General features: G+C 40.2%; 1 protein-coding gene across 2 annotated transcripts in view; it reads left to right on the forward strand.

Moving 5' to 3' along the window:
* TEC (tec protein tyrosine kinase) overlaps positions 1-14028 on the forward strand; it is a 133869-nt gene that overhangs the window by 107015 nt on the left and 12826 nt on the right. For both annotated transcript variants that reach the window (XM_055339380.1, XM_055339371.1), the window contains exons 8-11: positions 1054-1119; positions 6539-6593; positions 9340-9419; positions 10803-10936. In XM_055339380.1, coding sequence (XP_055195355.1) covers positions 1054-1119; positions 6539-6593; positions 9340-9419; positions 10803-10936 — 335 coding nt within the window. The remainder of the gene's footprint in view (positions 1-1053; positions 1120-6538; positions 6594-9339; positions 9420-10802; positions 10937-14028) is intronic.

The following is a 14028-nucleotide window of genomic DNA, read 5'->3' on the forward strand; positions in this document are numbered from 1 at the left end:
TCCTAGAATTGTCATTGTTTCTAGGCCTTTCTCAGTACAACAGAGCTACATATATGTACTTGTGTGTGTGTGTGTGTGTGTTTGTGTATTATGAGTTCTTACTAATAGTTCCAATTCAAATTTAAGAATACAAGGATTTTACTCAGTTTTAAAATTTTATACGTGTATGTCTTTTACACTACAATCTTGACTGCTAACCAAGATTCTACCTATTATGATTGCTTCTTTTTTAATTTTTTAAAATGTTATGTTTTATTGAAGTAAGATTGACAAATAAAAATTACATGTATTTAAGGTGTACAACATGACATTTTGATGTATGTATGCATTGCGAAATGATTTGCACAATCAAGTGAAAAGAGCCCTCATTTGAGCATTTGAGATTTTTCTCTAGCAAGTTTCAAGTATGAGGGCTTCTTCAACTCTAACGTGTGTAATAGTCATCTGGGGTAAAACTGAAGTTTCCTTGACCTTCTCATTCAATTTTCTTAGTGTGTGACTCAAGAATTGTCTTTTTAGCAAGTGTCCCAAATGATGCTGATGTAGAGGCCAGGGACTACCCTCTATGAAATAGTGTTCTACATGCACTTGTTGGAGTATTGGCAAAATGGGTGTTTTTATCTGACACTTCAATGTTTCTGAAATAGTGATTTCTTTCAAACATCCCAAGAGATTGTAAATTCCAGAGAAGCATCATGGAATATTCAGAAGAGCTCCATACCTAGTCACAAGTTCAGATTTTAAGTTCTGGCCCTATGGCTAGCTTTGGGGCCTGGAGAAAGTCCCTTAATCTTTCTAAGCCTTGATTTGACCACCAGGAAGTAGGGACAGTAGTGCCTGCCTACCTCAAATTGTAGGGAAGGTCAAATGAGGAAATACTTTGTAAAGCATCAAATGCTACAGATATATTGAATTCTTGGGAATTGACTAGTTTTACTTAAAGCTTTAAGCAATATAATGCTCTAATTGTTTCATAAGAGCAATATTTTTTTCTTTTAATAACCTCTCAGTAAAATAGTTTCAGTTTACCTAAAGCATTTTCCTTTTTTCCAGGAGTGAAGGATATATCCCAAGTAATTATGTAACAGGAAAGAAATCAAACAACTTAGACCAATATGAGTAAGTAAATGGTTGTTTTGTGAATGTGGAGAACCAAAAAATGTTTTAATTTTCCTAGTTATTTAAGGCATTTGGGAGATTAATGGATAGTTTCCATTAACTCAGTTTTCTAGATTGGTAAAAGATGTGAGAATTAGTTCCTGCAATACATGTTACCTGAAGGAACTGTGTATGAATGGAGTTACACGGGCAAATACAATTGAACCGATTGTAAACAAATCAAGTTTAGCTGACTTTGAAATACAGATTGTTGTTCATTCAAGAAATCAGAATACAGTTTCCAAGAGTAGCCTTTTAAAAAAAAAAAAAACATGTTTTGGGGGCACCTGGCTGAATCAGTCAGTAGAACATGCGACTCTTGATCTTGGCATTATGAGTTTGAGCCCTGCATTAGGTATAGAGATTACTAAAAAAATCTTTAGGGATCCCTGAGTGGCTCAGCAGTTTGGCACCTGACTTTGACCCAGGGCGTGATCCTGGAGACGCAGGATCGAGTCCCACATCAGGCTCCCTGTATGGAGCCTGCCTCTCTCTCTCTCTCTCTCTCTCTCTCTCTCTCTGCGTCTCTCATGAATAAATGAATAAAATCTTAAAAAAAAAATCTTTAAAAAAAAAGTTTGTTGCTTTTTTTCTAACTATAATAGCAATATATGAGTACTGTTTTTAAAATTGTTTCAAAATATGAAAAATGTCAATAAGAAAAATTACCCCTAACTCAACTAGAGTTGACCTCTGTTAACATGAAAATTTCATTTCAAATTTTTTATGGAATCATGCTGTGTATGTGTCCTATCTCCTTTATTCTACTTCACAGTATATGGAATGTGAATTTTCCTCATGCCATTAGATAGTCTTCAAAAATGTTTTCGTGACTGCATTATATTTCATTCAGTCATAAATTCATCAAGTATTTACTGAGGTCTTAGGATGTCTGAGGCACTGTGCTAGGCCTTAGCAGATACAACCAGGCACATGGCACATGCTTGTGCAATAATTTGTGTAACCATTTCCTTATTTGTACGGTATTGTGGTGTTTGGCATCTTTGCTATGTAATAATAACCAGGATAACCTCTTTCTGCTTATTGTTTTAAATTGATCTCTAAAAATTTATGGACTGGGCTAAAGGCTAGTTATGAACTTGTTAAGACTCCTAATGCATTGGGATGCCTGGGTGGCTCAGCAGTTGAGTGTCTGCCTTCGACTCAGGTCGTGATCCCAAGGTCCTGGGCTCAAGTCCCACATCAGGTTCTCCGCAAGGAGCTTACTTCTCCCTCTGCTATGTCTCTGCCTCCTTGTCCCTCATGAATAAATAAATAAAATCTTAAAAAAAGAAAAATATTCCTAATACATGCTGTCCAGTTACTTTCCAGAGAAAGTAATGGGCATACTATTTTTATACCCACTAGTAGTACATGAGAAGAGGCTAATATACACCAAATAGACTTTTGTGGTCATTCTGATGCTTCATTCACTTATTTAAAAATACTACTACCGGGCAGTCCGGGTGGCTCAGCGGTTTAGCACTGACTTCGGCCCAGGGCATGATCCTGGAGTCCCCGGATCGAGTTCCATGTCCGGCTCTATGCAGGGAGCCTGCTCCTCCCTCTGCCTGTGTCTCTACCTCTCTCTCTCTGTTTCTCATGAATAAATAAATAAAATCTTAAAAAAAAAAATACCACCACCACCACCAGCACTAAAAAGCTGTGTCTTCCGTCCATAGCACTTTCTGTAATGTGAGTGTACCTTAAAATCTAGAAAAAGATGAATAGCGCTCAGTGATGTGATTCCCTGGAAGTTGTTTAAGAAATAGGTAACAGCACAAAAAATATGTAAAATAAATAATGTTTCTGGGCTGTGCTTGGGGAAGCCACATAATCCTTATCTAACTGTGAGAACTCCCTGGACTCATGGGATTACAAATAAGGATTTTATGGAGATTATGATTCATCGCCATGAGTTTTTTGGATTTATCTTAGTTTGGAAATTTCCTCTCTTCTAAGGGACTCCCCTCTTCCTCAGTGTGACTAAATGAATTTGCTGTGTAGGGTCTGGCGTGGGAATCCCCGCAGCCCTCCACCCAGGGTCAGGAATTCCACATGGCATGTGCCGTGCCTCGCTCAATGAGAAAGATGAAACCTCCTCTCAGAGTAGACCATCGGAGATCCCCAGTCTTCTCTCACTCCCTTCCCATGCCAATATTTGTGTTGTTCTTCGCTACAGCCCCTGCTGTAACACGTCTTGAATGTCCCCAGGGTTAAAAACCTTTTGCCAGCTATTGAATCAAGAGTTCTTCTGCTGTTTGTTTGGGCCTGGGAGTCCCAGGCAACAGACTGTCCACAGGGCTGGACACAGGACTGCCAGGCCCGAGGCTTTCAGGGCTATCTGAGTCTAGTTCTGACCTCCACACCGAGGCAACACCCAGGCTCCTCCTGTTTGAGGAGCAGAGGGTCAGAGGAGCTGCTGCCGGAGAAAAGTGGGATCTTGGTGATGGTCATGACATGTTTTTGATGGAAAGATGTTAAAGGCAGGAGGTGACAGACAGGAAAGGGCCTTAGAACAGGGCAAAATCTAGGATAAGGCTTTTGAGTGGGTGGCTCAGGAGGAAAGGGTCAAATTAGAGAACCAGCAAAGGTTTATAGCTGGTTGGTTGGTTGGTTTGTTGGTTTCTGTTTTTCCCTCATTTAAACTGGTTGTCTTCCTTTTGTAATTTATTCAACACATCCTCCCCAAGAAGCTTGCCAAGCATCCAAACTTCCCAGAAAAGACAGAGTGTTTCCCCACATCTCCTTTTCTATTCAAACACCACTGTGAAGTCCTGATCCTCTAGAATGTTTTCGAAATGACTAGCCAATCTGAAAACCTCATTCACATCAGGTTTTGGCATCTAGGGACGGACGGACTGACAAGTTATTTACAAATCCTAGGCTATTCTTTCTAGGTGTAGAGTGAGTTCCTTCATCAGGGGGAGCTCACTACACTCTCTCTCAGAGAGGCGTCTCTGCGACGGGCGAGGAGAGATGGAGGTGGGCTGGCATCTGCGCCAGGGCTCCTGCTCACCAGGTGGGCTCCCTCACCATTACCTCTGTGTAGAGTTCTTCTCACCAGGATGAGTGCCGCAGAGGCACCACTGTCCCTCCCTTCTCCCCTAGTGAGAAGTATCACAGAGGAGGGAGGGAATGCACAACAGGCCATTGGGAAACACCACGAATTGATTCATCTGTTTATCACCCCTTCCTCCTTTCCTTCCTTCAACATATTCTCAAAGGTCTGGGTTTATATCCTAGGAAGGGAAAAATACCCTCTCCAGGGAATCTGCAAATGCCGTAAAGAATGATCCTATTTGGGATTTTAAAAAGCCTACCTGTATTTTGTGGCATGGATTCCTTTTCTTTCTTCCCCCCCCTTTTTTTTTTTTAAGATTTTTATTTATTTACTCATGAGAGACACAGAGAGAGAGAGAGAGAGAGGCAGAGGCATAGGCAGAGGGAGAAGCGGTTCCCTTTAGGGAGCCCTATGTGGGTCTCAATCCCAGGACCCCAGGATCACGACCTGAGCCAAAGGCAGATGCTCAACCACTGAGCCACCCAGGTGTCCCTCCTTTTCTTTCTTATATCCCCTTGTCCTTCCCAAGAGCTGAATGTACTAGATGGGAAAGGACCTCATTCTGTCTCTGAATATCTTAAATATAATTTCCTCTTGAGATAGGCTTACTGATTTCTTCCATCTGAATGCGAGACTAAACCTCCATTGCTTACTATTGCTGTGAAAATACGGGCTTGGGTCTTTGTTATTTATAAAGATAATTTTTCCCCCAGTCTTTCAGGTCCTGCTGGTTTACAATACACTGTGAGAGCTCTAGTTGCCTTTCCTTAATTAATTTTTATGACTTTTTTGACATTCTGATAAATGTGTCTTGTATCAGTGGAAAAGCTTAGGGACAGAATCCATTCCATTCTCCTCATTTACTGTATCTCTCTGTTGCATCCAGAAATTGATTGATTACAGCTGCACTTTTGTTAAACTCGGTCTCAGTTCATAAAGTGGGGTCCACCACAAGGAGATCTTAATGCCCACAACTCCAGTTAATCACCTCAGGCTCCAAATAAAATAAGAGTTACTGTATTGAGATTGTAGCTTGACTGCTACAAGTGCATAAAGAATCTAGGCCAAAAAAAGATCTTATATTTTGTTCTTTGTATTTTTCCCTTCCACAATCAGGGAAGGCCTTTATTTTCACTTGTCTCAGGGTGCTTGCTGGGTCAAAGGCAGGTGCTGGTTCTTTTATAAAAGGCTGAACCAGTGATGGGAAACAAAAATGTCCAGAGGGGTCACTCTGTTTTCATAACATTGGAAGTCTCAAGAAATTGGACTGTGGTGGAAGGTTCTCTGCTCACTAAAGGACATCTAAAGCAAGCCGACCAAAACAAACAACAATAAAAAGTTTAAAGCAGAAAGCTAAAAAAGACGGTCTGAGTTCATGTTCTTTGGCCGACTTATAATATCATGGAAAGACTGGGCTGGGGAAGCAGGGAGAGGGCTGAGCGTCTCTGAGGATGAGGTGGGCCATGGCAGTTTCCACCTTTCCTTGGAAAAGATTTCCCAAGGATTAAGAAGGAGCTTTGAGATGCAAGGGTTTGGGGTTGTCGCATGGAGTGGTGGCAGGACTGGCGGGAGGGCAGGCATTGCTGCGTGGCTATGGCACGATCCCTACAGTAGAGCCTCGTATATATTCCGAGGGGTGGGGGGGGGGTGTGTTGCAACTAGTAAGTCTAGAAGACCCAGGAAGCGTACTCTTCTATTTACTCTGCTTCTTTTGGCACTTGGGACCTTTGTGAAATTCAATGGAGGAGCCTCCGTTTAGACTTCAGATGAAATCTACAGCCTATTGGTGGGATGGGGGCTTGGGTAAGATTTACTTTGAATTAAATACAATAATGAAAGGAAGGTAATGTTTCCTACATGTTGGAATTTGTGCAGTGAAATTTGTTCTTGTTATCCCTACCATAGTGAAAAATTAGAAATGATTTTTGTTTTAAATAATAAAGAATAGCTTAAATAAATTATGGCATATCCATACCATGATGTAGAAAACTAGATTGCTTTCCAACAATGTCTCATATACTGTTATATTTAAAAAATTCTGGTTATGATATAGCAAGTATCATTTGATCCCACTTTAATAAAAAAAATACAAATGTTGGCATGTGTGTGTATCCTCATAAAAAGAGGTGGGTAGAAGAAGTCTGAAAGTATATGTATCCAAATGTTACTAGCGGTTGCTTATATTATTGAGCTTGTGAGTAACATTCTGTTCTTATTAATTTTATTTGTTGATGAGCAGTATTACCTTGTTAATCCTACAAAGAATAAAAAATAATTTTAAAAACCCGAGGTTTTCAACATCCTTTTTCTGTTCAGGTGGTATTGCAGAAACACGAACAGAAGCAAAGCAGAGCAGCTTCTCAGAAGTGAAGTAAGTGTTTTGTACTTGTTTTGTGGGTTTGGTTTCAGCACAAAATAATTATGACAAATCTCTGAGAAATGATTTCACACAACTGTTTCTCTAGCCTAAAAAACACTGTGATGTAAGTGGTTCTTTTTAATCATTTAAAATGGAGGATCGGTATAGTGTTAGTTTCCTGGGGCCGCCAAAGCAAGGAGCCACAAACTGAGTGGCTTAAGCAACAGACGTGAATTGTTGCATGGTTCTAGAGTTAGATGGAAGTCTGCAATCAGGATGCCAGAAGGGTTCCTCTGTCTGAGGGCTGTGAGGGAGGGATCTGTTCTAGGCTTCTTGCCTTTTCCCCTGTGTTTCATCCCTCCATGCATGTCTGTCTCTGTGTCCAGATTTCCCTTTCATTTAAGGATCCCACCATTGAATTAGGGCCCAGCCTAAAGATCTCATTTCAGCCCTATTCCCCCTGTAAATCTCCAAATTAGGTCACATTCTGAAGTACTAGGGGTTAGGGCTCCAATGTACCTCTTTTGAGGGGGAAATGAACCCATACTGTTATACCTAGTAGGTTAATTGAATTAATATATTTGGGCTAATTAATTAAAGCGTAATGACCAACATTCGAAAAATAGGTACCAGCTAATACATTGGTAGCATTTTCATTACTTCCCTTCTCACCGATTTATTATTTGCTACCTTGATGTTAGTACTTAAATGTGTTTTTCCCTTTTGTTTGAAGTTACTTTTTTTTAAAATTTTTATTTATTTATGATAGTCACACACACACAGAGAGAGAGAGAGAGAGAGAGAGAGAGAGAGAGAGAGGCAGAGACATAGGCAGAGGGAGAAGCAGGCTCCATGCACCGGGAGCCCGATGTGGGACTCAATCCCGAGTCTCCAGGATTGCACCCTGGGCCAAAGGCAGGCGCTAAACCGCTGCACCACCCAGGGATCCCTGAAGTTACTTTTTAAAAAAAATTTACATCAGTATTACCTGATATCTTTTATAAATAAAGTTTTAATAAGTATTGAGTTACCTTTAGAGATAAATATGCCTAATAATAATAATGTTTTAATATTCTTACACTTTAAAAAATAAATAAATGAAAGGGTAAGATATAGTATAGAGGAAGCTACAGTGGACCAAGTCGGGAGACCTGAGTCTAGCTGTGACTTTTCTAGTCTCTTTTGCCCATCTGTAAGATAAGGAGGTTGGATTAGATGATGATCTGTATAATTATCTGCATTTATGATCTTGTTATTCTACTTAGTAGTTCTCAATTTTTTTAAACCCATGCTCTCTTTTTATCTCCTGCTTATTACCACCAGTCAGGGTTTTGCTAGACACTTATATCTGTAGTTTATGTTAAGAGAGCAAAAGCGGGGGTGGCTCAGTGGTTGAGCATCCGCCTTTGGCTCAGGTCATGATTCTGGGGTCCTGGGATCAAGTCCCGGGTTGGACTCCCTGCTGGGAGCCTGCCTCTCCCTCTGCCTGTGTCTCTGCCTCTCTCTGTGTGTCTCTCGGATAAATAAAAATAAAATCTTTAAAGAAAAAGAGAGAGAGAGAGCAAAAGCAGGTGACTACTTGATTCAAATGATATGTTATCATACCTACTCCCCTTATATGCCTGCCTGTGACCCCGCACAATGAGAAGCAGCTGTAGGTGGGTGGGTAGCTAGAAAGCCTAGGGTCCAGATTTTGGCTCTGCTACCTACTAGCCGTGTGATCTGGGGCAAGGTATCCAGTCTCTCTGTGCCCCATTTCCCTACCTGTGAAGTAAAGCGGGGTTAATAGTAATACCTGTTTCATAGGACATTTATGAGGATTAAATAGATCCACATATTAGAACATACACCAAAGCATAGTAAGCTCTCAATAAATATATGGTAGCTATTACGCTTTTTTACTGATCGGTAAACTATTATGATCATTAATTGCACCTAATTGTTTTCATCAGATTTATTTGTGGGGCTTTAATTCATTGTCTTTCCTTTGAATGATAAAATTTATTTTTTTTTCAACTATTAAACACACTCATCTTAAAGCAATTGCAGAGCTGGAGACTGATTGTGGTGTTATTGGTGGAGAGCTATGGGAGGTTCCTAGCTTCTGCTTCTTGTTCTTTGGCTTCAAACCTGATGAGGACTTCTCTTTTAGTCATTCCATGTTGTTTTGTCTTTTGGCTTTTTCTGCTTGATTTACTTGTGCTTCCATCTCTCCTTTTCCGAACAGTGATATTTAACATTGATTTCCAGGGGAATTAGGGATTTTTTTAAAAATATTCTTATAAAGAGCACTGAGATATTTACAGGGAAAATGCTATGTGGATAGAAGATGATATTGAGTGAGGATTCAAAGCTTATAGCAAACATGAAAAGTATATGAAATGAAACCCTGTTATTAAGAAATGCATTTTTTAGTAAATGTTTCCCCACATGTCCACAACTTAAAAGAATTGCAAAATCTTGTCTATTGGTTCTGGAAGGGCCCTGAGAGATCTATTAATGGAATGTCTCATGCTGGTGTATGTGAAGATTTGTGATTGTGGGGAATCGGGAGAGTATATTCTTTAGCTAATCTCGTAGCACAGTAACGTGAAGGGGAAAGTCATGCAGATGCACCCTGTTTGTAAATTGTGCTTCTCCAAAGCAGATTTTCTAGGCAAAGAATAATCGTGAAATTGTAAGATTGGTTTCTTGAATCTTCTCTATGGCATTGATACTTGTTATTGGGTTGAAAAAATTTTCTTAACTTGGATTTTAGGATAAAGAAGGTGGTTTTATGGTAAGGGATTCCAGTCAACCAGGCATGTACACCGTCTCCCTTTATACAAAGTTTGGAGGGTAAGTGATCAATCAATCAATCAATCATCTCTCTCTAAGTGTTTTTGTATGAAATTCCTATATAGTTTATATGCATTCCTAATTTTTTAAAAATATGCTGTATTTCAGCATTAAACAAGGAAATCTAAACTTGGTTTCTAAAGTCTTCCCTATTTTTTATATTCATATTTCCTTATATCCATATTTCCTATACCTGGTAATTTTCTTATGGTTTTCCATTCATCTGTTGAGAATGTCTACAGAAACTTTAGCAACATTCAAGAAATAATTACCGTGTGCTGCACTAAGCACTAAATATACCACAGTGAACAAAGTAGACACAAGACCCTGCCCTCCAATAGCTTAGTGGGGGATTCAGACAAGCAAACAGGCACTTAAGGTAGTACATAAAGTCTTATGCTCGGAGAGAATGTGTGTATGTGGCAGCAGGAGGGGGTTGGGGTACCATAGCCCAGAGGTATCCCAGTCAGTCTCCAATGCTCTCTGAAGACATCTAGCCAGACCTGATGGGTGATGCAGGCAGAAGTCGGAGGGAGGGGAAAGAGTGTTTCTGATTTAGGAAACTGCTTGGACCCAGAATTGAGTGAGAATATGGTGAGTTCCAGGAACTGACAAAAACATATTATAGCCAGAATGGGAGGGGTGGGGTAGGGAGGAAAGAGAACCCGAAGAGATAAAAGTAGAGGTCAGGTCACGTCAATGTCAAAAAGCTTTATTTTAAGAGCAGAGGCAGTTCTCTTGAAAGGATTTTTGGCCAGGGATGACTTGATCTGTGTTCTAGAAAGCTTTCTAAAATAGAATTTGTACACTTTTTATAAGTCTGTTTTTTCACTTTTAGAAGTATAGGTCTTCTAGATGTTTGCAGGTTTGCCTCGATAGCAGGGACAGGGGCACCTGGTTGGCTCAGTTGGTTAAGTGACTGCCTTCCACTGAGGTGATGATCCTGGGGTCCTGGAATCGGCTCCGGGTTGGGCTTCCTGCCCAGTGGGGAGTCTGCTTCTCTCTGCGTCTCTGCCCTTCTCCCCACTCGTGCTCTCTCTCTCTCAAATAAATAAATAAAATCTTTTAAAAAATAGCAAAGGCAAAGAACAGTAGCCAGCTAATATAGCGACTTTAAGACTTTTAACTGTTGGTAAATGGAATTGGTAAATCTTTTCTTTCATAATCTCACGCAAGGGCCAAGTACACTATCAGTGACCACTTTAAAAACTTCCATCTGTTAATGTGAAAGGCGAAGCTAAGAAGAACATGGGGAAAAATAAAGTCGTACAGAGAATAGAAGGGACTCTATGTAGGGACCTGTGGCTGCCTGGTGGAAAATATCTTAAGAATGAAGTTAAGTGATTCCAGCTTGGTGCTAACACATTTGGATTTCCATTTCAGGGAGGGCTCATCAGGTTTCAGGCATTATCATATAAAGGAAACAACAACATCCCCAAAGAAGTATTATCTGGCCGAAAAACATGCTTTTGGTTCAATTCCCGAGATTATTGAATATCATAAGCACAACGCAGCAGGTAAGTGATCTATTAAAACATTTTTCAAATAGAGGGTAGTGATTAAAATGAACAGACACTGTGATGAATTCTGCCTTGAGCAGTTTCAGTTTGTAGTTAATTTTAGAATGTGATTAAAAATCATTGCATATTAAGGAAGTGAGATATATATATACACACACACACAAAGAAAAAATGGAAGTAATATTAAATCCCACAAAAAGCTGTCTTGACCTTAGGACATGGGTTATTCTTGTTGTATATGATAAATGTTCACATTTCTGTGATTTATACCCTTGGTGCTGACAAAGGCTCTTTGCCTGACCCATTTGTGCGCTTTCTTGTAAAATCCAGTTTTTCAAAATAATTCTGCTAAGTCAGTTGAACCAGAACTCCCACCTTGACATCTGATGTCCGCTCATTGTCAATATCTGATCAGGTTCCTTATTTTCCACCAGGTGATGTCTGGTCACCCTGGCTTATCTTCAGCAAGATCCTGTTAGATTGGTGTATCCCAGAAACCCCTACTGACATTTCTCTTAGTAATTTTCCATTCACTGACTCCTACTCTGCTCCTTGGCTATAAATTCCCATTTGTCCATGCTTTGGAGTTGAGGCCAATCTCTGTCACGCTCTAAAACCCCATTGCAGTGGTCCATATTCCAATCACAGTGGTCCTGAATAAAATGTGCCTTACCGCCTGTAGAAGTGTTGTTGACTAGTTTCCTTTCTTCAGCGGTATGAAACGAACACCCAAGATATGTCCATGTTAGAGTTGTTACTGAAGCTGCCAGACAAGCTCAGGGTTTAGGGTTATGCTATTGGCTTCCAAAGACTGGAGTCATCATGTCCTGGACATGAAGTTTTCCATCTTCTTGAATCTCTGCTATACTCACTACCAGAATGGGAACAAACCAAACACCAAAAACAGAAACCCCGGGATCCCTGGGTGGCGCAGCGGTTTGGCGCCTGCCTTTGGCCCAGGTCGCGATCCTGGAGACCCAGGATCGAATCCCACATCGGACTCCCGGTGCATGGAGCCTGCTTCTCCCTCTGCCTATGTCTCTGCGCCTCTCTCTCTCTCTGTGACTATCATAAATTAAAAAAAAAAAAAGAAAAAAAAAAACAAAAAAAAACAGAAACCCCATTGGTGCCCATTTCCTTAGCTAATGATAGGACTAGTTCATTGGGGCAAAATTTTAAATATCATAAAATATACCCATTTAAACTATACAGGTCAATGGTCATTAGTATATTTAGAGTGGTGCCAACTATCACCGTAATCTAAGAACATTTTTGTCATCCCCAAGAGAAATCTTGTACCCATCACCTGTCACCTCTTGTCCCCCTTTCGTTCATCTAGCCCCTGGTAACCGGTAATCTACCTGCCGCCTCTGCAGATTTGCCAATTCTGGACATTTCATATAGATGGAATCATACAATATGTGGTCTGTTGTGACTGGCTTGTGTGACTTCACGTGACGTTTCTGACATTTGTCTATATTGTAGCCTCTGTACGTGCTCCATTCCTTTTTATTGAAAAATAAGAATCCACTGTGTTAATTTCGTTTATCCATTTTGTCATCATTCATCAGTTGGTGGACATCTGGGGTGTTTCCACATTTTGGCTGTTCTGAATAATGCTGCTGTGAACATTTGTGTACAAGTTTTTGCATGGAAATATCTTTCACTTCTCTTGGTGGCTTACCTATGACTGATTTTGCTGGGTTATGTGTTAATTCTGTGTTTAACATGTGGGGAGCTACTTATATATCAATTTATCCCCCCAAAGAACTTTTTGTGATCTCTTATTCTGTTATTTTCTTTTTTTACAGTTCACATTTCTTTATTTCTTTATGTGTCTGTGTTCTTGTATAAATTTTTTTCTTCATTATCTAAATTCACTCATTTAGCAAACATGTATCGAGTGCCCATTACATGCCAGGAACTGTTGCCTGGCTCTAGGGAGATTATGGTGGAGTCACTGGTGACTCTCACAGGTAGGATCCTGTCTCTCATCTCCTCACCATCTGGTGAGGGAGACACAGAAATATAGAACAATTTAAAGTTACTGTGAGATATGTCGTAACCGAAGAGTGCTCTGGGTGCTTATAGGAGAGATACCTGCCATTTCTTCATGTTTAGTGCTGTGTGTCTAACCTACCTCACTGATTTCCAGTAGTTGGTGTTCCCAGTTGTTGATATTTTATATCCTTTCCCCCTCCCCAATTTTAATTTGATCCTGCTTAGTTAATATACAGTATTGGTTTGAGGAGTAGAATTAAGTGGTTCGTCTCTTACATACAACACCCAGTGCTCATCACAATAAGTGCCCTCCTTAATACCCATCACCCGTGTAGCCCATTCCCCACTCACCCCCTCCATCAACCCTCAGTTTGTTCTCTATTGTTAAGAGTCTCTTATGGTTTGTTTCCTTCTTTTTCCTTCCTCCCATGTGTTCATCTGTTTTGTTTCTTAAATACCACATATGGATGAGATCATGTGGTATTTGTCTTGACAAATGACTTATTTGGCTTGACATAATACCTTCTGGCTCCATCTGTGTCATTGCCAATGGTAAGATTTCATTCTTTTTGATGGCTGAGTAATAGTCCATTGTATATATACGCCCCATCTTCTTTATCTGTTTATCAGTCAGTGGACATTTGGGATCTTTCCATAGTTTGGCTGTTGTTGATAATGCTGCTATAAACATCAGGATGCATGTACCCCTTTGAGTCGGTATTTTTGTGTCCTTTGTGTAAATGCCTAGTAGTGCAATGGCTGGGTCATAGGGTAGCTCTATTTTTAACTTTTCAAGGAAACTTCCTACTGTTGTCCAGAGTGGCTGCACCAGTTTGCTTTCTCACCAATAGTACAAGAGGGTTCCCCTTTCTCCACATCCTCGCCAACATCTGTTGTTTCCTGAGTTGTTAATTTTAGCCATTTTGACTGGTGTGAGGTGTGATCTCATTGTGGTTTTGATTTGTATTTCCCTGTTGATGAGTGATGTTGAGCATCTTATCATGTGCCTGTTGGCCGTCTGGATGTCTTCTTTGGAGAAATGTCTATTCATGTCTTCTGCCCATTACTTTGCTAGATTATGTGTTTGA

Source organism: Nyctereutes procyonoides, unplaced genomic scaffold (assembly GCF_905146905.1).
Source record: "Nyctereutes procyonoides isolate TBG_1078 unplaced genomic scaffold, NYPRO_anot_genome, whole genome shotgun sequence".
NCBI lineage: Eukaryota > Metazoa > Chordata > Mammalia > Carnivora > Canidae > Nyctereutes > Nyctereutes procyonoides.